Genomic DNA, 23,634 nt, shown 5'->3' with positions numbered 1-23,634 from the left:
TCTTTGTTCTGTCTAAACCTGAGGACATTGGACTCACCTTAAAGCTTGCTGCTGCCCCAGACTGAAGGTCGGACTCAATGTTTCCTGGGTCCAGGAATGCAATACTCATCAGAAAGCCGGGCCCAGTGAACATCCACAATTTCCTGAAACTGAACCCTGCCTGAACATAACAGAGAAAGTTACATGGATGCTCTGGCTAACACAGGTTCGTCCTACTATCTCACTGCCCTTCAAACAAAGGTCTGGAGGTACATAGCTATCTGATGTAACAGAAAGAGATCAATCAGCCCAGAGCACACAATAGATGGAATCACACAGTCACACAGCCTTCTGAATTTGTTGATGGATGTACAATTTGGACTATCGTAGAAGCAGAATGAGAATAATTCAGCAGCATCCTCAATAATTCTCAAACCTTAAAGCCTCAACAAAGAAACCACTGAATTCTGAGGTAAAACAATAGTTCAATTGGCATAACACAATGGCTGCATGATAACAAAGATGTTTTATTAAATAACTGAGACACAGACCAGCTTTGATGTGAGCAGTGGGGTCAAGAGTGTGGTGTTGGAAAAGCACAGCAGGTCAGGCAGCATCTGAGGAACAGGAGAGTTGACGTTTCAGGCAAAAGCCCTTCATCAGGAATGTGGCTGGGAGCCTAGAGGGTGGAGATGTGAACAGGCAGACCTTCGCCTGGAGACAGAATGCTGATTGGTTAGTCCAATCAGGACCAGTTGTAGAGGCCAGGAGTCATCAGCATAGCAACAACTCTCTGATTGGCACTGGGGCAGCTGGACAGAGAGTGTGAGAATAATACAGAGAGAGATACTTCCAGACTGTACCAGAGAAAGACTGTGTCTCTCTCTCTTTCAGCCTCTCTCTCTCCCTCTCTCTCTCTCTCTGTGCAGTGAATTATCAAAACCTAAAGGATAGCTTGCTATTCTCTCTCAACTGTTGCTTTAACCAGTTGCCTCTAACCAGTGACTGAAAGACCATGCAATTAAAGTGGCAAATGCCGTGTGTCTTCAGGACCTGAATATGAAGATCAGATCAAAAGGGACACCTCATTGAACCCCGTGGACCCCATGGTGCTATTGAACTGTGATTCCCCTGTAATGATTCCTCTACCAATGTTTGTTAGTTTGTTTGTCTGTGTCTGCCTGTATGTGCATGTACAGAGCACATAGGAATGGGAGTAAGCCATTCTGTCCATCAAACCCATCCCATTATTTAATACAATCATGGAGGATCAATGCCTTTTATCCATTCCATCATAATAATCCTGTACACCACTGGCTATCTGAAATCAATCAATTTCGACTTTAAACATCCTCAAAGAGTGAGCTTCAACAGCCCTCTCTGGCATTCAGTTCCAAAGTTTCACAATCCTCTGAGTAAAAACACTTCTCTTCATCTCAGACCTAAATGGTATCCCCCATATTTTTAAGTTGTGTTCCCTGGTTTCTCAACCAGGGAAACATCTTTCCTGTATCTCCCCTGCCTACCTGTTCAGTATTTTGGAAGTTTTACTGAGATTGTCTCTCATTCTTTAAAACTCTGGAGAATCCAGACTCAGTTTGTCCAATCTCTCTCCATTGGACAGTTCCACCATCCCGGGAACAAGTCTGGGGAACATCCATTACATTCCCTCTCTACGACAATGACATCTTTCCTGAGATAAGGAGACCAAACCTACACACAGGTACACCAGGGGTGGTCTCACCAAGCTCCTGTACAATTGAAACAAACTTCACTGCTCCTGAACACAAATCTTTTCATGATAAAGGCTAATATTCCATTATTTGGAGGTGCCAGTGTTGGACTGGGGTGTACAAAGTTAAAAATCACCAAGTTATGGTCCAACTTTATTTGGAAGCACTAGCTTTCGGAGCGCTGCTCCTTCATCAGGTGGTTGTGGAGAATAAGATTGTAAGACACAGAATTTATAGCAAAGGTTTACAGTGTGATGTAACTGAAACACCAACCTAGAGAAACCCAAACATATAAATAGAAAGCAGGAATTTTCATCATTGCTTCGCCTGAGGCCCACTGAAGATGTTACCTAGTAGGGTAACGAAACGTCTGGAAATGAACCTTCCAGCTCAGCGAGCAAACCTACATCCAGAGCCTCAACCTGAGCTACACATATTCTCAAAACTGAAATGATACATTGAAAAAGACCTGGATTATTTGTTCAGTCTCTCACCTTTTAGAATAACCCTGTTGGTTTCAGTTCTTTCATATGTAAATTGCAGAACTTTTTTAAAGTTACATTTTCAAGTGAACTTTAGCAATTGGTGTCATGGCAGCCCAGATAATGCATTGAAAGTTCTGGATTAGTGGTGCTGGAAGAGCACAGCAGTTCAGGCAGCATCCAAGGAGCTTCAAAATTGACGTTTCGGGCAAAAGCCCTTTTGCCCGAAACGTCGATTTCGAAGCTCCTTGGATGCTGCCTGAATTGTTTTGCTTTTCCAGCACCACGAATCCAGAATCTGGTTTCCAGTATTTAGAACATAGAACATAGAACATAGAACAATACAGCGCAGTACAGGCCCTTCGGCCCTCGATGTTGCGCCGATCAAAGCCCACCTAACCTACACTAACCCACTATCCTCCATATACCTATCCAATGCCCGCTTAAATACCCATAAAGAGGGAGAGTCCACCACTGGTACTGGCAGGGCATTCCATGAACTTACGACTCGCTGAGTGAAGAACCTACCCCTAACATCAGTCCTATATCTACCCCCCCTTAATTTAAAGCTATGCCCCCTTGTAATAGCTGACTCCATACGCGGAAAAAGGTTCTCACTGTCAACCCTATCTAACCCCCTAATCATCTTGTACACCTCTATCAAATCACCCCTAAACCTTCTTTTCTCCAAAGAAAACAACCCCAAGTGCCTCAGCCTTTCCTCATAGGATCTTCCTACCATACCAGGCAACATCCTGGTAAACCTCCTCTGCACCCGTTCCAGTGCCTCCACATCCTTCCTATAGTATGGCGACCAAAACTGCACACAATATTCCAGAAGCGGCCGCACCAGAGTCTTATACAACTGCAGCATGACCTCAGGACTCCGGAACTCAATTCCTCTACCAATAAAAGCCAGTACGCCATATGCCTTCTTCACTGCACTATTTACCTGGGTGGCAACTTTCAGAGATCTGTGTACATGGACACCAAGATCCCTCTGCTCTTCCACACTACCAAGTAGTCTACCATTAGCCCAGTAATCCATCTTTTTATTACTCTTACCAAAGTGAATCACTTCACACTTAGCTACATTGAACTCCATTTGCCACCTTTCTGCCCAGCTCTGCAGCTTCTCTATATCCCGCTGTAACCTGCCATATCCTTCCTCACTGTCTACAACTCCTCCGACTTTCGTATCATCCGCAAACTTGCTCACCCAACCTTCTAACCCTTCCTCCAGGTCATTTATAAAAATGACAAACAGCAATGTTTGCAGTCATTATTTTTACCTCAATGCATTGAAGGTATCAGGTACCCTGTGTGAGGCTGTCTGTATCTCCCCTGCGTACAGACTGATTCTAATCTAAAAAAGGGATTTACAAAATCTTACATGGATTCATGCAGTTTTTGAGCAAAATAAAATGTAATTCTACAAGTACAAATCCACCCCACAAGCTTATATGTGTGTGTGTGAGTGTGTGTAGTGCACATACAGACAGACGCACACTCACAGACAGATACACTCTCCTACAGACACACACAATGCTACAGATCCATAAACTCATGCAGACCCTCTCTCATACACAAGCTCACTCTCATACTGTCACACATACACTCCCACATTCACAGGAACACATGCACCCTCTCACAGACTTATACCCCTTTACACTCACACTCACCCACATACATATACTCTCTCACAGACACTCATAACCCCCCTTCACACACACACACACATACACACACACTCACACACACACATATAAGTTTGTGGAGTGAATTTGTACTTGCAGAATTACATTTTATTTTGCTCAAAAACTGCATGAATCCATGTCAGACTCTGTAAATCTGTATTTTCGATCAGAATCAGTCTGACCATTGGGGCACAGACAGCCTCACACAGGGCACCTCACACCTTCAATGCAGAATCTGGGCTGACATGGCACCTAATGTTAAAGTTTGAAACGAGGGTGAGGTGGGGGAAGGGGAAATGAGGAAACTGTTGAAGTCCACATTGATGCCCTGGGGTTGAAGTGTTCCGAGGCGGAAGATGAGGCGTTCTTCCTCCAGGCGTCTGGTGGTGAGGGAGCGGCGGTGAAGGAGGCCCAGGACCTCCATGTCCTCGGCAGAGTGGGAGGGGGAGTTGAAATGTTGGGCCACGGGGCGGTTTGGTTGATTGGTGCGGGTGTCTCGGAGATGTTCCCTAAAGCGCTCTGCTAGGAGGCGCCCAGTCTCCCCAATGTAGAGGAGACCGCATCGGGAGCAACGGATACAATAAATGATATTGGTGGATGTGCAGGTGAAACTTTGATGGATGTGGAAGGCTCCTTTAGGGCCTTGGATAGAGGTGAGGGAGGAGGTGTGGGTGCAGGTTTTACAGTTCCTGCGGTGGCAGGGGAGGGTGCCAGGATGGGAGGGTGGGTCGTAGGGGGACGTGGACCTGACCAGGTAGTCACGGAGGGAACGGTCTTTGCTGAAGGCGGAAAGGGGTGGGGAGGGAAATATATCCCTGGTGGTGGGGTCTTTTTGGAGGCGGCGGAAATGTCGGCGGATGATTTGGTTGATGCGAAGGTTTGTAGGGTGGAAGGTGAGCACCAGGGGCGTTCTGTCCTTGTTACAGTTGGAGGGGTGGGGTCTGAGGGCGGAGGTGCGGGATGTAGACGAGATGCGTTGGAGGGCATCTTTAACCATGTGGGAAGGGAAATTGAGGTCTCTAAAGAAGGAGGCCATCTGGTGTGTTCTGTGGTGGAACTGGTCCTCCTGGGAGCAGATACGGCGGAGGCAGAGAAATTGGGAATACGGGATGGCATTTTTGCAAGAGGTAGGGTGGGAAGAGGTGTAATCCAGGTAAGCTGTGGGAGTCGGTCCACATCCATCAAAGTTTCACCTGCACATCCACTAATATCATTTATTGTATCCGTTGCTCCCGATGCGGTCTCCTCTACATTGGGGAGACAGGGTGCTCCTAGCAGAGCGCTTTAGGGAACATCTCCGGGACACCCGCACCAATCAACCAAACCGCCCCGTGGCCCAACATTTCAACTCCCCCTCCCACTCTGCCGAGGACATGGAGGTCCTGGGCCTCCTTCACCGCCGCTCCCTCACCACCAGACGCCTGGAGGAAGAACGCCTCATCTTCCACCTCGGAACACTTCAACCCCAGGGCATCAATGTGGACTTCAACAGTTTCCTCATTTCCCCTTCCCCCACCTCATCCTAGTTTCAAACTTCCAGCTCAGTTACTGTCTCCTTGACTTGTCCGACCTGCCTATCTCCTTTTCCACCTATCCACTCCACCCTCTCCTCCTTGACCTATCACCTTCATCTCCTCCCCCACTCACCCATTGTACTCTATGCTACTCTCTCCCCACCCCCACCCTCCTCTAGCTTATCTCTCCATGCTTCAGGCTCACTGCCTTTATTCCTGATGAAGGGCTTTTGCCCGAAACGTCGATTTCTCTGCTCGTTGGATGCTGCCTGAACTGCTGTGCTCTTCCAGCACCACTAATCCAGTATTTGGTTTTCAGCATCTGCAGTCATTGTTTTTACCTAACATTAAAGTTCACTTGAGAATGTAACTTTGAAAAAATTCTGCGATTTACTGATGAAAAAACTGAAATGAACATGTTCATTCTAAAAGTTGAGAGACTTAACAAACAATCCAGGTCTTTTTCAATATATAATTTCAGTTACATCACGCTGAAAACTTTTGTTGTAAATTCTGTGTCTTATGATCTTATACTCGACAAGCACTTGATGAAGGAGCAGTGCTCCAAAAGCTAGTGCTTCCAAATAAACCTGTTGGACTATAACCTGGTGTTGAAAATGTGTTGCTGGAAAAGCACAGCAGGTCAGGCAGCATCCAAGGAGCAGGAGAATCAATGTTTCGGGCATAAGCCCTTCTTCAGGAATGAGGAAAGTGTGTCCAACAGGCCAAGATAAAAGGTAGGGAGGAGGGACTTGAGGAGGGGCGTTGGGAATGCGATAGGTGGGGGCGGAGAGGTCAGGAAGAAGAGGAGTCCAAGTACCTGCACGTCCTTGGTGGAGTGGGAGGGGGAGTTCAAGTGTTGAGCCACGGGGTGGTTGGGTTGGTTGGTTTGGGTGTCTCAGAGGGCTCCACCTCCTCCATGATTTTCGCTTCCCCGGTCCCCAATGCTTTATCTTCACCATGGACATCCAGTCCCTATACACCTCCATCCCCCATCACGAAGGACTCAAAGCCCTCCGCTTCTTCCTTTCCCGCCGACCCAACCACTAACACCCTCCTTCGACTGACTGAACTGGTCCTCACCCTCAACAACTTCTCTTTCCAATCCTCCCACTTCCTCCAAACCAAAGGAGTAGCCATGGGCACCCACATGGGCCCCAGCTATGCCTGCCTCTTCGTAGGATATGTGGAACAGTCCATCTTCCGCAGCTACACTGGCACCACCCCCCACCTTTTCCTCTGCAACACTGATGACTGTATCGGCGCTACCTCGTGCTCCCACGAGGAGGTTGAACAGTTCATCCACTTTACTAACACCTTCCACCTGACCTCAAATTCACCTGGACCGTCTCAGACTCCTCCCTCCCCTTCCTAGACCTCTCCATTTCTATCTCGGGCGACCGAATCAACACAGACATTTACTATAAACCAACCGACTCCCACAGCTACCGAGACTACACCTCCTCCCACCCTGCCCCCTGTAAAAACGCCATCCCATATTCCCAATTCCTTCGTCTCCGCCGCATCTGCTCCCAGGAGGACCAATTCCAATACCGAACAACCCAGATGGCCTCCTTCTTCAAAGACCGCAATTTCCCCCCAGATGTAGTCGACGATGCTCTCCACCACATCTCCTCCACTTCCCGTTCCTCCGCCCTTGAGCCCCGCCCCTCCAACCGCCACCAGGACAGAACCCCACTGGTCCTCACCTACCACCCCACCAACCTCCAGATACATCGTACCATCCGCCGTCATTTCCGCCACCTTCAAATGGACCCCACCACCAGGGATATATTTCTCTCCCCTCCCCTATTAGCGTTCCGAAAAGACCACTCCCTCCGTGACTCCCTCGTCAGGTCCACACCCCCCACCAACCCAACCACCACTCCCGGCACCTTCCCCTGCAACCGCAAGAAATGCAAAACTTGGGCCCACACCTCCCCCCTTACTTCCCTCCAAGGCCCCAAGGGATCCTTCCATATCCACCACAAATTCACCTGCACCTCCACACACATCATTTACTGCATCCGCTGCACCAGATGTGGGCTCCTCTATATTGGGGAGACAGGCCGCCTACTTGTGGAATGTTTCAGAGAACACCTCTGGGACACCCGGACCAACCAACCCAACCACCCCGTGGCTCAACACTTCAACTCCCCCTCCCACTCCACCAAGGACATGCAGGTCCTTGGACTTCTCCATCGCCAGACCATAGCAACACGACGGTTAGAGGAAGAGCGCCTCATCTTCCACCTAGGAACCCTCCAACCACAAGGGATGAACTCAGATTTCTCCAGTTTCCTCATTTCCCCTCCCCCAACCTTGTCTCAGTCAAATCCCTCAGACTCAGCACCACCTTCCTAACCTGCAATCTTCTTCCTGACCTCTCCGCCCCCACCCCACTCCGGCCTATCACCCTCACCTTAACCTCCTTCCACCTATTGCATTTCCAATGCCCCTCCCCAAGTCCCTCCTCCCTACCTTTTATCTTAGCCTGCTGGACACACTTTCCTCATTCCTGAAGAAGGGCTCATGCCCGAAACGTCGATTCTCCTGCTCCTTGGATGCTGCCTGACCTGCTGCGCTTTTCCAGCAACACATTTTCAGCTCTGATCCCCAGCATTTGCAGTCCTCACTTTCTTCTATAACCTGGTGTTGTGTGATTTTTAACTTTGAACATTCCATTAGACTTCTCAATGACTTGCTGCACCTGTGTGGTAGCCCTCAGTGACTTATCAATAAGAACACCTCAACACTTTGTACCTCAACACTTTCCAATCTCTTACTATTTCAGAAATACTCTGAAAACCTGTTTTTCTCACCTTACATTTTTTCACTTTATATTCCAATGGCCATGTTCTTGTTCATTGCCTAAGTCTGTCCAAATCCTGCTTTACCTCTACATCATACCACACATTCCTGACCAGCTTTGTATTATCCACAAGTTTGGAAATATTACATTAGCTCCAAGTTATTCTGTTTCTCAAATCCAAGCTGACTCTGCCCAATCAGATCATTATCATTTAAGTGTCTGTGTTTCCCATCCTTTCCAACTGAACTGTACCATTTTCCCGACTCCTGATGGAAGGCTGACAGGGCTATATTTCACTGTGTTCTCTCTCTCTCTCCCTTTTTAAATAGTGGGCGATATTTGCCACTTCCCAACCCACAGAAATCAGTCCACAATCGATAGAATTTTATGAGTTAACCACTAATACAGTGACTATCAGATTGAACCACCTCACTTTCAAAGATAATGTAACATTCCATCATATTATGGTCACTCATCCCTTAAGGTTCTGTTACAACGTAATACCTGACGTGTAACATCATGTCGTCTGGTTGGTTCCTGAACAGACTGCTGTGGAAAAGCATCCCTAACACACTCCCGAAACTCAGCTTCAATGGTGTTAGTGATCAGTTGGTTATGTTCAAACTATATGCAGATTAAAATCACGGTAACTGCATTTCTTAAGTCAGAGGAAAATACTATTCTGTTAAAGTATCATTGGCCTATGGAATTCAACCACTCCGTGAGCAGTGGAGGCTAAGTTATTGAATGGACTTGGTGAGATTAATTGTTGTCACATGAACCTAAGCACAGTGAACGGTTTTGTTTTGTGTGCAGAACAGGCAGATCACACCAAACAAAGATCACAGGGTGATTGAATAGAGTGAGGAATACAGCATTACAGCTGCAGAGAAGGTGGACACAGAGCAAGACCAATATTCGATTGGAAATTTGAGAGGTCCATTCATCAGCCTAATGACAGCCAGGAAGAAGCTATTCTTGAACAGGTTGGTACCTGTGTTTAAACTGTTGTCTCTTCTAGCTGACACAAGCAGGTGGGAAGGATTATAACCGGGGTGGGAGGGGTCGTTGATGATGTTGGCTGCCGATCTGAGACATTGAGAAGTGCCGAGGGAGTCAATGGTTGGAAGATTGGCTTCTGTGATGGTCTGGGCTGTGTTCAAACTCTGTCATTTCTGACAGTCCTGGGCAGAGCGATAGGGTCAGGGTGTTTCGAGGCAACAGTAAACAGTTCTCTTATTGCTGTGTGAGTGAAGGGCTGTTAGTTGGATCTGTTCCAATGGAGTTCATCAGGCAGAAGATACAAAAGCTGAAACACACATAGCAATAGTTTCAAGAACAGATTTTTCCCCGCTGTTATTAGAGTACTGACCGGACCTCTCAAATGATAAATCAAATATGGAACTTGTTTTTTGTCCACTTTCTGGGGAGCTATATAGAGCCATATAGTCGTAGAGTCATAGAGTCATAGAGTCATAGAGTCATAGAGTCATAGAGCCATCGAACCACAGAGTCATAGAGTCATACAGTCATAGAGTCATAGAGTCATAAGTCAAAGTGTCACAGAGTCATAGAGTCATAGAGTCATAGAGTCATAGAGACATAGAGTCATAGAGTCATAGTGTCATAGAGTCATAGAGTCATAGAGTCATAGAGCCATAGAGCCATAGAGTCATAGAGGCATAGAGTCATAGAGTCATAGAGACATAGAGTCATAGAGTCATAGTGTCATAGAGACATAGAGTCATAGAGACATAGAGTCATAGAGTCATAGAGTCATAGAGTCATAGAGTCATAGAGCCATAGAGACATAGAGTCATAGAGTCATACAGTCAGAGAGTCATAGAGTCATAGAGTCATAGAGACATAGAGTCATAGAGCCATAGAGCCATAGAGTCATAGAGTCATAGAGTCATACAGTCATACTGTCATAGAGTCATAGAGTCATAGAGTCATAGAGTCATAGAGCCATAGAGACATAGAGTCATAGAGTCATAGAGCCATAGAGTCATAGAGTCATAGAGTCATACAGTCATACTGTCATAGAGTCATAGAGTCACAGAGTCATAGAGCCATAGAGACATAGAGTCATAGAGTCATAGAGTCATAGAGCCATAGAGACATAGAGTCATAGAGTCATACAGTCATACAGTCATAGAGTCATAGAGTCATAGAGCCATAGAGACATAGAGTCATAGAGTCATACAGTCATACTGTCATAGAGTCATAGAGTCATAGAGTCATAGAGCCATAGAGACATAGAGTCATAGAGTCATAGAGTCACACAGTCATAGAGTCATAGAGTCATAGAGTCATAGAGCCATAGAGACATAGAGTCATAGAGTCATACAGTCATACAGTCATAGAGTCATAGAGTCATAGAGTCATAGAGCCATAGAGACATAGAGTCATAGAGTCATACAGTCATAGAGTCATAGAGTCATAGAGTCATAGAGCCATAGAGTCATAGAGTCATAGAGTCATAGAGTCATAGAGTCATAGAGCCATAGAGACATAGAGTCATAGTGTCATACAGTCATACAGTCATAGAGTCATAGAGACATAGAGACATAGAGTCATAGAGTCACACAGTCATAGAGTCATAGAGTCATAGAGTCATAGAGCCATAGAGTCATAGAGTCATAGTGTCATAGTGTCATAGAGTCATAGAGCCATAGAGCCATAGAGCCATAGAGTCATAGAGTCATAGTGTCATAGAGCCATAGAGCCATAGAGTCATAGAGTCATACAGTCATAGAGTCATAGAGTCATAAGTCACAGTGTCATAGAGTCATAGAGTCATAGAGTCATAGTGTCATAGAGTCATAGAGTCATAGAGCCATAGAGCCATAGAGTCATAGAGACATAGAGTCATAGAGTCATAGAGTCATAGAGCCATAGAGACATAGAGTCATAGAGTCATACAGTCATACAGTCATAGAGTCATAGAGTCATAGAGCCATAGAGACATAGAGTCATAGAGTCATAGAGCCATAGAGTCATAGAGTCATAGAGTCATAGAGTCATAGAGTCATAGAGTCATAGTGTCATACAGTCATAGAGTCATAGAGCCATAGAGTCATAGAGCCATAGAGTCATAGAGTCATAGAGTCATAGAGTCATAGAGCCATAGAGACATAGAGTCATAGAGTCATACAGTCATACAGTCATAGAGTCATAGAGTCATAGAGTCATAGAGCCATAGAGACATAGAGTCATAGAGTCATACAGTCATAGAGTCATAGAGTCATAGAGTCATAGAGCCATAGAGTCATAGAGTCATAGAGTCATAGAGTCATAGAGCCATAGAGACATAGAGTCATAGAGTCATACAGTCATACAGTCATAGAGTCATAGAGACATAGAGTCATAGAGTCATAGAGTCATAGAGTCATAGAGTCATAGACTCATAGACTCATAGAGCCATAGAGACATAGAGTCATAGAGTCATAGAGCCATAGAGTCATAGAGTCATAGAGCCATAGAGACATAGAGTCATAGAGACATAGAGTCATAGAGTCATAGAGTCATAGAGTCATAGAGCCATAGAGACATAGAGTCATAGAGTCATAGAGTCATACAGTCATAGACTCATAGAGTCATAGAGTCATAGAGTCATAGAGCCATAGAGTCATAGAGTCATAGAGTCATAGAGTCATAGTGTCATAGTGTCATAGAGTCATAGAGCCATAGAGCCATAGAGCCATAGAGTCATAGAGTCATAGTGTCATAGAGCCATAGAGCCATAGAGTCATAGAGTCATACAGTCATAGAGTCATAGAGTCATAAGTCACAGTGTCATAGAGTCATAGAGTCATAGTGCCATAGAGTCATAGAGTCATAGAGCCATAGAGCCATAGAGTCATAGAGACATAGAGTCATAGAGTCATAGAGTCATAGAGCCATAGAGACATAGAGTTATAGAGTCATACAGTCATACAGTCATAGAGTCATAGAGTCATAGAGTCATAGAGCCATAGAGACATAGAGTCATAGAGTCATAGAGCCATAGAGTCATAGAGTCATAGAGTCATAGAGCCATAGAGTCATAGAGTCATAGTGTCATAGAGTCATAGAGTCATAGAGTCATAGAGCCATAGAGCCATAGAGTCATAGAGTCATAGAGCCATAGGGCCATAGAGTCATGGAGTCATAGAGCCATAGAGCCATAGAGTCATAGAGTCATACAGTCATAGAGTCATAGAGTCATAAGTCATAGTGTCATAGAGTCATAGAGTCATAGAGTCATAGAGTCATAGAGTCATAGAGCCATAGAGCCATAGAGTCATAGAGACATAGAGTCATAGAGTCATAGAGTCATAGAGCCATAGAGCCATAGAGTCATAGAGCCATAGAGACATAGAGTCATAGAGTCATAGAGCCATAGAGACATAGAGTCATAGAGACATAGAGTCATAGAGTCATAGAGTCATAGAGTCATAGAGTCATAGAGTCATAGAGCCATAGAGACATAGAGTCATAGAGTCATACAGTCATAGAGTCATAGAGTCATTGAGTCATAGAGCCATAGAGACATAGAGTCATAGAGTCATAGAGCCATAGATTCATAGAGTCATAGAGTCATAGAGTCATAGAGTCATAGTGTCATAGAGTCATAGAGTCATAGAGCCATAGAGCCATAGAGTCATAGAGCCATAGAGACATAGAGTCATAGAGTCATAGAGCCATAGAGACATAGAGTCATAGAGACATAGAGTCATAGAGTCATAGAGTCATAGAGTCATAGAGTCATAGAGCCATAGAGACATAGAGTCATACAGTCATAGAGTCATAGAGTCATAGAGTCATAGAGTCATAGAGTCATAGAGCCATAGAGTCATAGAGTCATAGAGTCATAGAGTCATAGAGTCATAGTGTCATAGAGTCATAGAGTCATAGAGCCATAGAGCCATAGAGTCATAGAGTCATAGAGCCATTGAACCATAGAGTCATACAGTCATAGAGTCATAGAGTCATAAGTCAGAGTGTCATAGAGTCATAGAGTCATAGAGTCATAGAGCCATAGAGTCATGGAGTCATAGAGTCATAGAGCCATAGAGCCATAGAGTCATAGAGTCATACAGTCATAGAGTCATAGAGTCATAAGTCATAGTGTCATAGAGTCATAGAGTCATAGAGCCATAGAGACATAGAGTCATAGAGTCATAGAGTCATAGAGCCATAGAGACATAGAGTCATAGAGTCATAGAGCCATAGATTCATAGAGTCATAGAGTCATAGAGTCATAGAGTCATAGTGTCATAGAGTCATAGAGTCATAGAGCCATAGAGCCATAGAGTCATAGAGCCATAGAGACATAGAGTCATAGAGTCATAGAGCCATAGAGACATAGAGTCATAGAGACATAGAGTCATAGAGTCATAGAGTCATAGAGTCATAGAGCCATAGAGACATAGAGTCATAGAGTCATACAGTCATAGAGTCATAGAGTCATAGAGTCATAGAGCCATAGAGACATAGAGTCATAGAGTCATAGAGCCATAGAGTCATAGAGTCATAGAGTCATAGAGTCATAGTGTCATAGAGTCATAGAGTCGTAGAGCCATAGAGCCATAGAGTCATAGAGTCATAGAGTCATAGAGCCATCGAACCATAGAGTCATACAGTCATAGAGTCATAGAGTCATAAGTCATAGTGTCATAGAGTCATAGAGTCATAGAGTCATAGTGTCATAGAGTCAAAGAGTCAAAGAGGCATAGAGCCATAGAGTCATAGAGCCATAGAGCCATAGAGCCATAGAGTCATAGAGTCATAGAGCCATAGAGTCATAGAGCCATAGAGCCATAGAGCCATAGAGTCATAGAGCCATAGAGTCATAGAGCCATCGAACCATAGAGCCATAGAACCATGGAACCATAGAGTCATAGAGTTATAGAGCAATACAGTCATAGAGTCATAGAGTCATAGAGCCATAGAGTTATAGAGCCATCGAAACATAGAGCCATAGAACCATAGAACCACAGAGTCATAGAATCATAGAGCCATAGAACCATAGAGTCATAGAGTCATAGAGTCATAGAACCATAGAGTCATAGAATCATAGAGCCATAGAACCATACAACCATAGAACCATAGAACCATAGAGTCATAGAGCCATCGAACCATAGACCATAGAGTCATAGAGTCATAGGGCCATCGAACCATAGAACCATAGAGTCATAGAGTCATAGAGTCATAGAACCATAGAGTCATAGAATCATAGAGCCAAAGAACCATAGAACCATAGAACCATAGAGTCAGAGAATCATAGAGTCATAGAACCATAGAACCATAGAGTCATAGAGTCATAGAGACATAGAGTCATAGAGCCATAGAGCCATCGAACCATAGAGTCATAGAGCCATAGAACCATAGAGTCATAGAGCCATAGAGCCATAGAGTCATAGAGCCAACGAACCAGAGAACCATAGAGTCATAGAACCATAGAGTCATAGAGCCATAGAACCATAGAGTCATAGAGTCATAGAGCCATAGAATCATAGAGTCATAGAGTCATAGAACCATAGAAACATAGAGTCATAGAGCCATAGAGTCATAGAGCCATAGAGCCATAGAGTCATAGAGCCATCGAACCATAGAACCATAGAGTCATAGAGGCATAGAGTCATAGATCCATAGAGTCATAGAGCCATAGAGCCATATGACCATAGAGTCATAGAGCCATAGAGTCATAGAGCCATAGAGCCATAGAGTCATAGAGCCATCGAACCATAGAACCATAGAGTCATAGATCCATAGAGTCATAGAGCCATAGAGCCATAGAGTCATAGAGCCATCGAACCATAGAACCATAGAGTCATAGAGCCATAGAGTCATAAAGTCATAGAGCCATAGAGTCATAGAGTCATAGAGCATTAGAGCCATCGAGTCATAGAGCCATCGAACCATAGAGCCATAGAACCATAGAACCATAGAGCCATAGAGCCATAGAGACATTGAGTCATAGAGCCATCGAACCATAGAGCCATAGAACCATAGAACCATAGAGTCATAGAGCCATAGAGCCATAGAGTCATAGAGTCATAGAGCCATAGAACCATAGAGTCATAGAGACATTGAGTCATAGAGCCATCGAACCATAGAGCCATAGAACCATAGATCCATAGAGTCATAGAGCCAGAGAGCCATAGAGTCATAGAGCCATCGAACCATAGAACCATAGAGTCATAGAGCCATAGAGTCATAGAGTCATAGAGCCATAGAGTCATAGAGTCATAGAGCATTAGAGCTATCGAGTCATAGAGCCATCGAACCATAGAGCCATAGAACCATAGAACCATAGAGCCATAGAGCCATAGAGCCATAGAGCCATAGAGACATAGAATCATAGAGCCATAGAACCATAGAGTCATAGAGCCATCGAACCATAGAGCCATAGAACCATAGACCCATAGAGTCATAGAGCCATCGAACCATAGAGCCATAGAACCATAGAACCATAGAGTCATAGAGCCATAGAGCAATAGAGTAATAGAGTCATAGACTCAGAGAGCCATAGAACCATAGAACCATAGAGTCATAGAGCCATAGAGTCATAGAGTCTTAGAACCATAGAGCCATAGAGCCATAGAGCCATAGAACCATAGAACCATAGAGTCATAGAGCCATAGAGTCATAGAGTCTTAGAACCATAGAGCCATAGAGCCATAGAGCCATAGAGTCATAGATCCATCGAACCATAGAGCCATAGAACCATGGAACCATAGAGTCATAGAGCCATAGAGCAATACAGTCATAGAGTCATAGAGCCATAGAGTCATAGAGCCATCGAAACATAGAGCCATAGAACCATAGAACCATAGAGTCATAGAATCATAGAGCCATAGAACCATAGAGTCATAGAGTCATAGAGTCATAGAACCATAGAATCATAGAATCATAGAGCCATAGAACCATAGAACCATAGAACCATAGAACCATAGAGTCATAGAGCCATCGAAACATAGAACCATAGAGTCATAGAGTCATAGAGTCATAGAACCATAGAGTCATAGAATCATAGAGCCATAGAACCACAGAACCATAGAACCATAGAGTCAGAGAATCATAGAGTCATAGAACCATAGAACCATAGAGGCATAGAGTCATAGAGACATAGAGTCATAGAGCCATAGAGCCATCGAACCATAGAGCCATAGAACCATAGAACCATAGAGTCATAGAGCCATAGAGCCATAGAGTCATAGAGCCAACGAACCATAGAACCATAGAGTCATAGAACCATAGAGTCATAGAGCCATAGAACCATAGAGTCATAGAGTCATAGAGCCATAGATCCATAGAGTCATAGAGTCATAGAGCCATAGAATCATAGTGTCATAGAGTCATAGAGTCAAAGATCCATAGAGTCATAGAGTCATACAGCCATAGAGCCATAGAGCCATAGAGTCATAGAGCCATAGAGTCATAGAGCCATAGAACCATAGAACCATAGAGTCATACATCCATCGAACCATAGAGCCATAGAACCATGGAACCATAGAGTCATAGAGCTATAGAGCAATACAGTCATAGAGTCATAGAGTCATAGAGCCATAGAGTCATAGAGCCATCGAAACATAGAGCCATAGAACCATAGAACCATAGAGTCATAGAGTCATAGAGTCATAGAACCATAGAGTCATAGAATCATAGAGCCATAGAACCATAGAACCATAGAACCATAGAACCATAGAGTCATAGAGCCATCGAACCATAGAACCATAGAGTCATAGAGTCATAGAGCCATCGAACCATAGAACCATAGAGTCATAGAGTCATAGAGTCATAGAACCATAGAGTCATAGAATCATAGAGCCAAAGAACCATAGAACCATAGAACCATAGAGTCAGAGAATCATAGAGTCATAGAACCATAGAACCATAGAGTCATAGAGTCATAGAGACATAGAGTCATAGAGCCATAGAGCCATCGAACCATAGAGCCATAGAACCATAGAAACATAGAGTCATAGAGCCATAGAGCCATAGAGTCATAGAGCCAACGAACCAGAGAACCATAGAGTCATAGAACCATAGAGTCATAGAGTCATAGAGCCATAGAATCATAGAGTCATAGAGTCATAGAACCACAGAAACATAGAGTCATAGAGCCATAGAGTCATAGAGCCATAGAGCCATAGAGTCATAGAGCCATCGAACCATAGAACCATAGAGTCATAGAGCCATAGAGTCATAGATCCATAGAGTCATAGAGCCATAGAGCCATAGGACCATAGAGTCATAGAGCCATAGAGTCATAGAGCCATAGAGCCAAAGAGTCATAGAGCCATCGAACCATAGAACCATAGAGTCATAGATCCATAGAGTCATAGAGCCATAGAGCCATAGAGTCATAGAGCCATCGAACCATAGAACCATAGAGTCATAGAGCCATAGAGTCATAGAGTCATAGAGCCATAGAGTCATAGAGTCATAGAGCATTAGAGCCATCGAGTCATAGAGCCATCGAACCATAGAGCCATAGAACCATAGAACCATAGAGCCATAGAGCCATAGAGCCATAGAGTCATAGAGCCATCGAACCATAGAGCCATAGAACCATAGAACCATAGAGTCATAGAGCCATAGAGCCATAGAGTCATAGAGTCATAGAGCCATAGAACCATAGAGTCATAGAGCCATAGAGTCACAGAGCCATCGAACCATAGAACCATAGAGTCATAGATCCATAGAGTCATAGAGCCATAGAGCCATAGAGTCATAGAGCCATCGAACCATAGAACCATAGAGTCATAGAGCCATAGAGTCATAGAGTCATAGAGCCATAGAGTCATAGAGTCATAGAGCCGTAGAGCCATAGAGTCATAGAGCCATCGAACCATAGAGCCATAGAACCATAGAACCATAGAGTCATAGAGCCATAGAGCCATAGAGTCATAGAGCCATCGAACCATAGAATCATAGAGCCATAGAACCATAGAGTCATAGAGTCATAGAAACATAGAACCATAGAGTCATAGAGCCATAGAACCATAGAACCATAGAGTCATAGAGCCATCGAACCATACAGTCATACAGCCATAGAGTCATAGAGCCGTAGAGCCATAGAGTCATAGAGCCATCGAACCATAGAGCCATAGAACCATAGAACCATAGAGTCATAGAGCCATAGAGCCATAGAGTCATAGAGCCATCGAACCATAGAATCATAGAGCCATCGAACCATAGAGTCATAGAGCCATAGAACCATAGAACCATAGAGTCATAGAGCCATCGAACCATACAGTCATACAGCCATAGAGTCATAGAGCCATACAACCATAGAGCCATAGAACCATAGAACCATAGCGTCATAGAACCATAGAGTCATAGAGCCATAGAGCCATAGAGTCATAGAGTCATAGAGTCATAGAGTCATAGAGCCATAGAGTCATAGAAACATAGAGTCATCGAGCCATAGAGCCATAGAGTCATAGAGACATAGAGCCATAGAACCATAGAACCATAGAGCCACAGAACCATAGAGTCAGAGAGTCAGAGAACCAGAGAACCATAGATTCATAGAGGCATAGACCAGAGAACCATAGAGTCATAGAGCCATAGAGTCATAGAGTCATAGAGCCATAGAACCATAGAACCATACAGTCATAGAGCCATAGAGTAATAGAGTCATACAGTCATAGAGCCATAGAGTCATCGAGTCATCGAGTCATAGAGCCATAGAGCCATAGAGTCATAGAGCCATAGAGTCATAGAGCCATAGAGACATAGAGTCATAGAGTCATAGAGCCATAGAGACATAGAGTCATAGAGACATAGAGTCATAGAGTCATAGAGTCATAGAGTCATAGAGTCATAGAGCCATAGAGTCATAGAAACATAGAGTCATCGAGCCATAGAGCCATAGAGTCATAGAGACATAGAGCCATAGAACCATAGAACCATAGAGCCACAGAACCATAGAGTCAGAGAGTCAGAGAACCAGAGAACCATAGATTCATAGAGGCATAGACCAGAGAACCATAGAGTCATAGAGCCATAGAGTCATAGAGTCATAGAGCCATAGAACCATAGAACCATACAGTCATAGAGCCATAGAGTAATAGAGTCATACAGTCATAGAGCCATAGAGTCATCGAGTCATCGAGTCATAGAGCCATAGAGCCATAGAGTCATAGAGCCATAGAGTCATAGAGCCATAGAGACATAGAGTCATAGAGTCATAGAGCCATAGAGACATAGAGCCATAGAGACATAGAGTCATAGAGTCATACAGTCATAGAGTCATAGAGTCATTGAGTCATAGAGCCATAGAGACATAGAGTCATAGAGTCATAGAGCCATAGATTCATAGAGTCATAGAGTCATAGAGTCATAGAGTCATAGTGTCATAGAGTCATAGAGTCATAGAGCCATAGAGCCATAGAGTCATAGAGCCATAGAGACATAGAGTCATAGAGTCATAGAGCCATAGAGACATAGAGTCATAGAGACATAGAGTCATAGAGTCATAGAGCCATAGAGTCATAGAGCCATAGAGCCGTAGAGCCATAGAGTCATAGAGTCATAGAGTCATAGAGTCATAGTGTCATACAGTCATAGAGTCATAGAGCCATAGAGTCATAGAGCCATAGAGTCATAGAGTCATAGAGTCATAGAGTCATAGAGCCATAGAGACATAGAGTCATAGAGTCATACAGTCATACAGTCATAGAGTCATAGAGTCATAGAGTCATAGAGCCATAGAGACATAGAGTCATAGAGTCATACAGTCATAGAGTCATAGAGTCATAAGTCATAGTGTCATAGAGTCATAGAGTCATAGAGTCATAGAGCCATAGAGTCATGGAGTCATAGAGTCATAGAGCCATAGAGCCATAGAGTCATAGAGTCATACAGTCATAGAGTCATAGAGTCATATGTCATAGTGTCATAGAGTCATAGAGTCATAGAGCCATAGAGACATAGAGTCATAGAGACATAGAGTCATAGAGTCATAGAGTCATAGAGTCATAGAGTCATAGAGCCATAGAGACATAGAGTCATAGAGTCATACAGTCATAGAGTCATAGAGTCATTGAGTCATAGAGCCATAGAGACATAGAGTCATAGAGTCATAGAGCCATAGATTCATAGAGTCATAGAGTCATAGAGTCATAGAGTCATAGTGTCATAGAGTCATAGAGTCATAGAGCCATAGAGCCATAGAGTCATAGAGCCATAGAGACATAGAGTCATAGAGTCATACAGTCATACAGTCATAGAGTCATAGAGTCATAGAGCCATAGAGACATAGAGTCATAGAGTCATAGAGCCATAGAGTCATAGAGTCATAGAGTCATAGAGTCATAGAGTCATAGAGTCATAGTGTCATACAGTTATAGAGTCATAGAGCCATAGAGTCATAGAGCCATAGAGTCATAGAGTCATAGAGTCATAGAGTCATAGAGCCATAGAGACATAGAGTCATAGAGTCATACAGTCATACAGTCATAGAGTCATAGAGTCATAGAGTCATAGAGCCATAGAGACATAGAGTCATAGAGTCATACAGTCATAGAGTCATAGAGTCATAGAGTCATAGAGCCATAGAGTCATAGAGTCATAGAGTCATAGAGTCATAGAGTCATAGAGTCATAGACTCATAGACTCATAGAGCCATAGAGACATAGAGTCATAGAGTCATAGAGCCATAGAGTCATAGAGTCATAGAGTCATAGAGCCATAGAGACATAGAGTCATAGAGACATAGAGTCATAGAGTCATAGAGTCATAGAGTCATAGAGTCATAGAGCCATAGAGACATAGAGTCATAGAGTCATAGAGTCACACAGTCATAGACTCATAGAGTCATAGAGTCATAGAGTCATAGAGCCATAGAGTCATAGAGTCATAGAGTCATAGAGTCATAGTGTCATAGTGTCATAGAGTCATAGAGCCATAGAGCCATAGAGCCATAGAGTCATAGAGTCATAGTGTCATAGAGCCATAGAGCCATAGAGTCATAGAGTCATACAGTCATAGAGTCATAGAGTCATAAGTCACAGTGTCATAGAGTCATAGAGTCATAGTGCCATAGAGTCATAGAGTCATAGAGCCATAGAGCCATAGAGTCATAGAGACATAGAGTCATAGAGTCATAGAGTCATAGAGCCATAGAGACATAGAGTTATAGAGTCATACAGTCAGACAGTCATAGAGTCATAGAGTCATAGAGCCATAGAGACATAGAGTCATAGAGTCATAGAGCCATAGAGTCATAGAGTCATAGAGTCATAGAGCCATAGAGTCATAGAGTCATAGTGTCATAGAGTCATAGAGTCATAGAGTCATAGAGCCATAGAGCCATAGAGTCATAGAGTCATAGAGGCATAGAGCCATAGAGTCATGGAGTCATAGAGCCATAGAGCCATAGAGTCATAGAGTCATACAGTCATAGAGTCATAGAGTCATAAGTCATAGTGTCATAGAGTCATAGAGTCATAGAGTCATAGAGTCATAGAGTCATAGAGCCATAGAGCCATAGAGTCATAGAGACATAGAGTCATAGAGTCATAGAGCCATAGAGCCATAGAGTCATAGAGCCATAGAGACATAGAGTCATAGAGTCATAGAGCCATAGAGACATAGAGTCATAGAGACATAGAGTCATAGAGTCATAGAGTCATAGAGTCATAGAGTCATAGAGTCATAGAGCCATAGAGACATAGAGTCATAGAGTCATAGAGTCATAGAGTCATAGAGTCATTGAGTCATAGAGCCATAGAGACATAGAGTCATAGAGTCATAGAGCCATAGATTCATAGAGTCATAGAGTCATAGAGTCATAGAGTCATAGTGTCATAGAGTCATAGAGTCATAGAGCCATAGAGCCATAGAGTCATAGAGCCATAGAGACATAGAGTCATAGTGTCATAGAGCCATAGAGACATAGAGTCATAGAGCCATAGAGACATAGAGTCATACAGTCATAGAGTCATAGAGTCATAGAGTCATAGAGTCATAGAGCCATAGAGTCATAGAGTCATAGAGTCATAGAGTCATAGAGTCATAGTGTCATAGAGTCATAGAGTCATAGAGCCATAGAGCCATAGAGTCATAGAGTCATAGAGCCATTGAACCATAGAGTCATACAGTCATAGAGTCATAGAGTCATAAGTCATAGTGTCATAGAGTCATAGAGTCATAGAGTCATAGAGCCATAGAGTCATGGAGTCATAGAGTCATAGAGCCATAGAGCCATAGAGTCATAGAGTCATACAGTCATAGAGTCATAGAGTCATAAGTCATAGTGTCATAGAGTCATAGAGTCATAGAGCCATAGAGACATAGAGTCATAGAGTCATAGAGTCATAGAGCCATAGAGACATAGAGTCATAGAGTCATAGAGCCATAGAGACATAGAGTCATAGAGTCATAGAGTCATAGAGTCATAGTGTCATAGAGTCATAGAGTCATAGAGCCATAGAGCCATAGAGTCATAGAGCCATAGAGACATAGAGTCATAGAGTCATAGAGCCATAGAGACATAGAGTCATAGAGACATAGAGTCATAGAGTCATAGAGTCATAGAGTCATAGAGCCATAGAGACATAGAGTCATAGAGTCATACAGTCATAGAGTCATAGAGTCATAGAGTCATAGAGCCATAGAGACATAGAGTCATAGAGTCATAGAGCCATAGAGTCATAGAGTCATAGAGTCATAGAGTCATAGTGTCATAGAGTCATAGAGTCGTAGAGCCATAGAGCCATAGAGTCATAGAGTCATAGAGTCATAGAGCCATCGAACCATAGAGTCATACAGTCATAGAGTCATAGAGTCATAAGTCATAGTGTCATAGAGTCATAGAGTCATAGAGTCATAGTGTCATAGAGTCAAAGAGTCAAAGAGCCATAGAGCCATAGAGTCACAGAGCCATAGAGCCATAGAGCCATAGAGTCATAGAGTCATAGAGCCATAGAGTCATAGAGCCATAGAGCCATAGAGCCATAGAGTCATAGAGCCATAGAGTCATAGAGCCATCGAACCATAGAGCCATAGAACCATGGAACCATAGAGTCATAGAGTTATAGAGCAATACAGTCATAGAGTCATAGAGTCATAGAGCCATAGAGTTATAGAGCCATCGAAACATAGAGCCATAGAACCATAGAACCACAGAGTCATAGAATCATAGAGCCATAGAACCATAGAGTCATAGAGTCATAGAGTCATAGAACCATAGAGTCATAGAATCATAGAGCCATAGAACCATACAACCATAGAACCATAGAACCATAGAGTCATAGAGCCATCGAACCATAGACCATAGAGTCATAGAGTCATAGGGCCATCGAACCATAGAACCATAGAGTCATAGAGTCATAGAGTCATAGAACCATAGAGTCATAGAGTCATAGAGCCAAAGAACCATAGAACCATAGAACCATAGAGTCAGAGAATCATAGAGTC

General features: G+C 43.5%; 1 protein-coding gene across 7 annotated transcripts in view; it reads right to left on the bottom strand.

Moving 5' to 3' along the window:
- Window positions 1-23,634, bottom strand: part of LOC140482508 (natural resistance-associated macrophage protein 2-like) — a 169,253-nt gene that overhangs the window by 40,913 nt on the left and 104,706 nt on the right. For all 7 annotated transcript variants that reach the window (XM_072580052.1, XM_072580058.1, XM_072580059.1 and 4 more), the window contains one exon: window positions 38-160. In XM_072580052.1, coding sequence (XP_072436153.1) covers window positions 38-160 — 123 coding nt within the window. The remainder of the gene's footprint in view (window positions 1-37; window positions 161-23,634) is intronic.

Source organism: Chiloscyllium punctatum, chromosome 10 (assembly GCF_047496795.1).
Source record: "Chiloscyllium punctatum isolate Juve2018m chromosome 10, sChiPun1.3, whole genome shotgun sequence".
NCBI lineage: Eukaryota > Metazoa > Chordata > Chondrichthyes > Orectolobiformes > Hemiscylliidae > Chiloscyllium > Chiloscyllium punctatum.
Note: the sequence above shows the minus strand (reverse complement) of the source record. Positions and strands in the feature narration are given on the sequence as shown.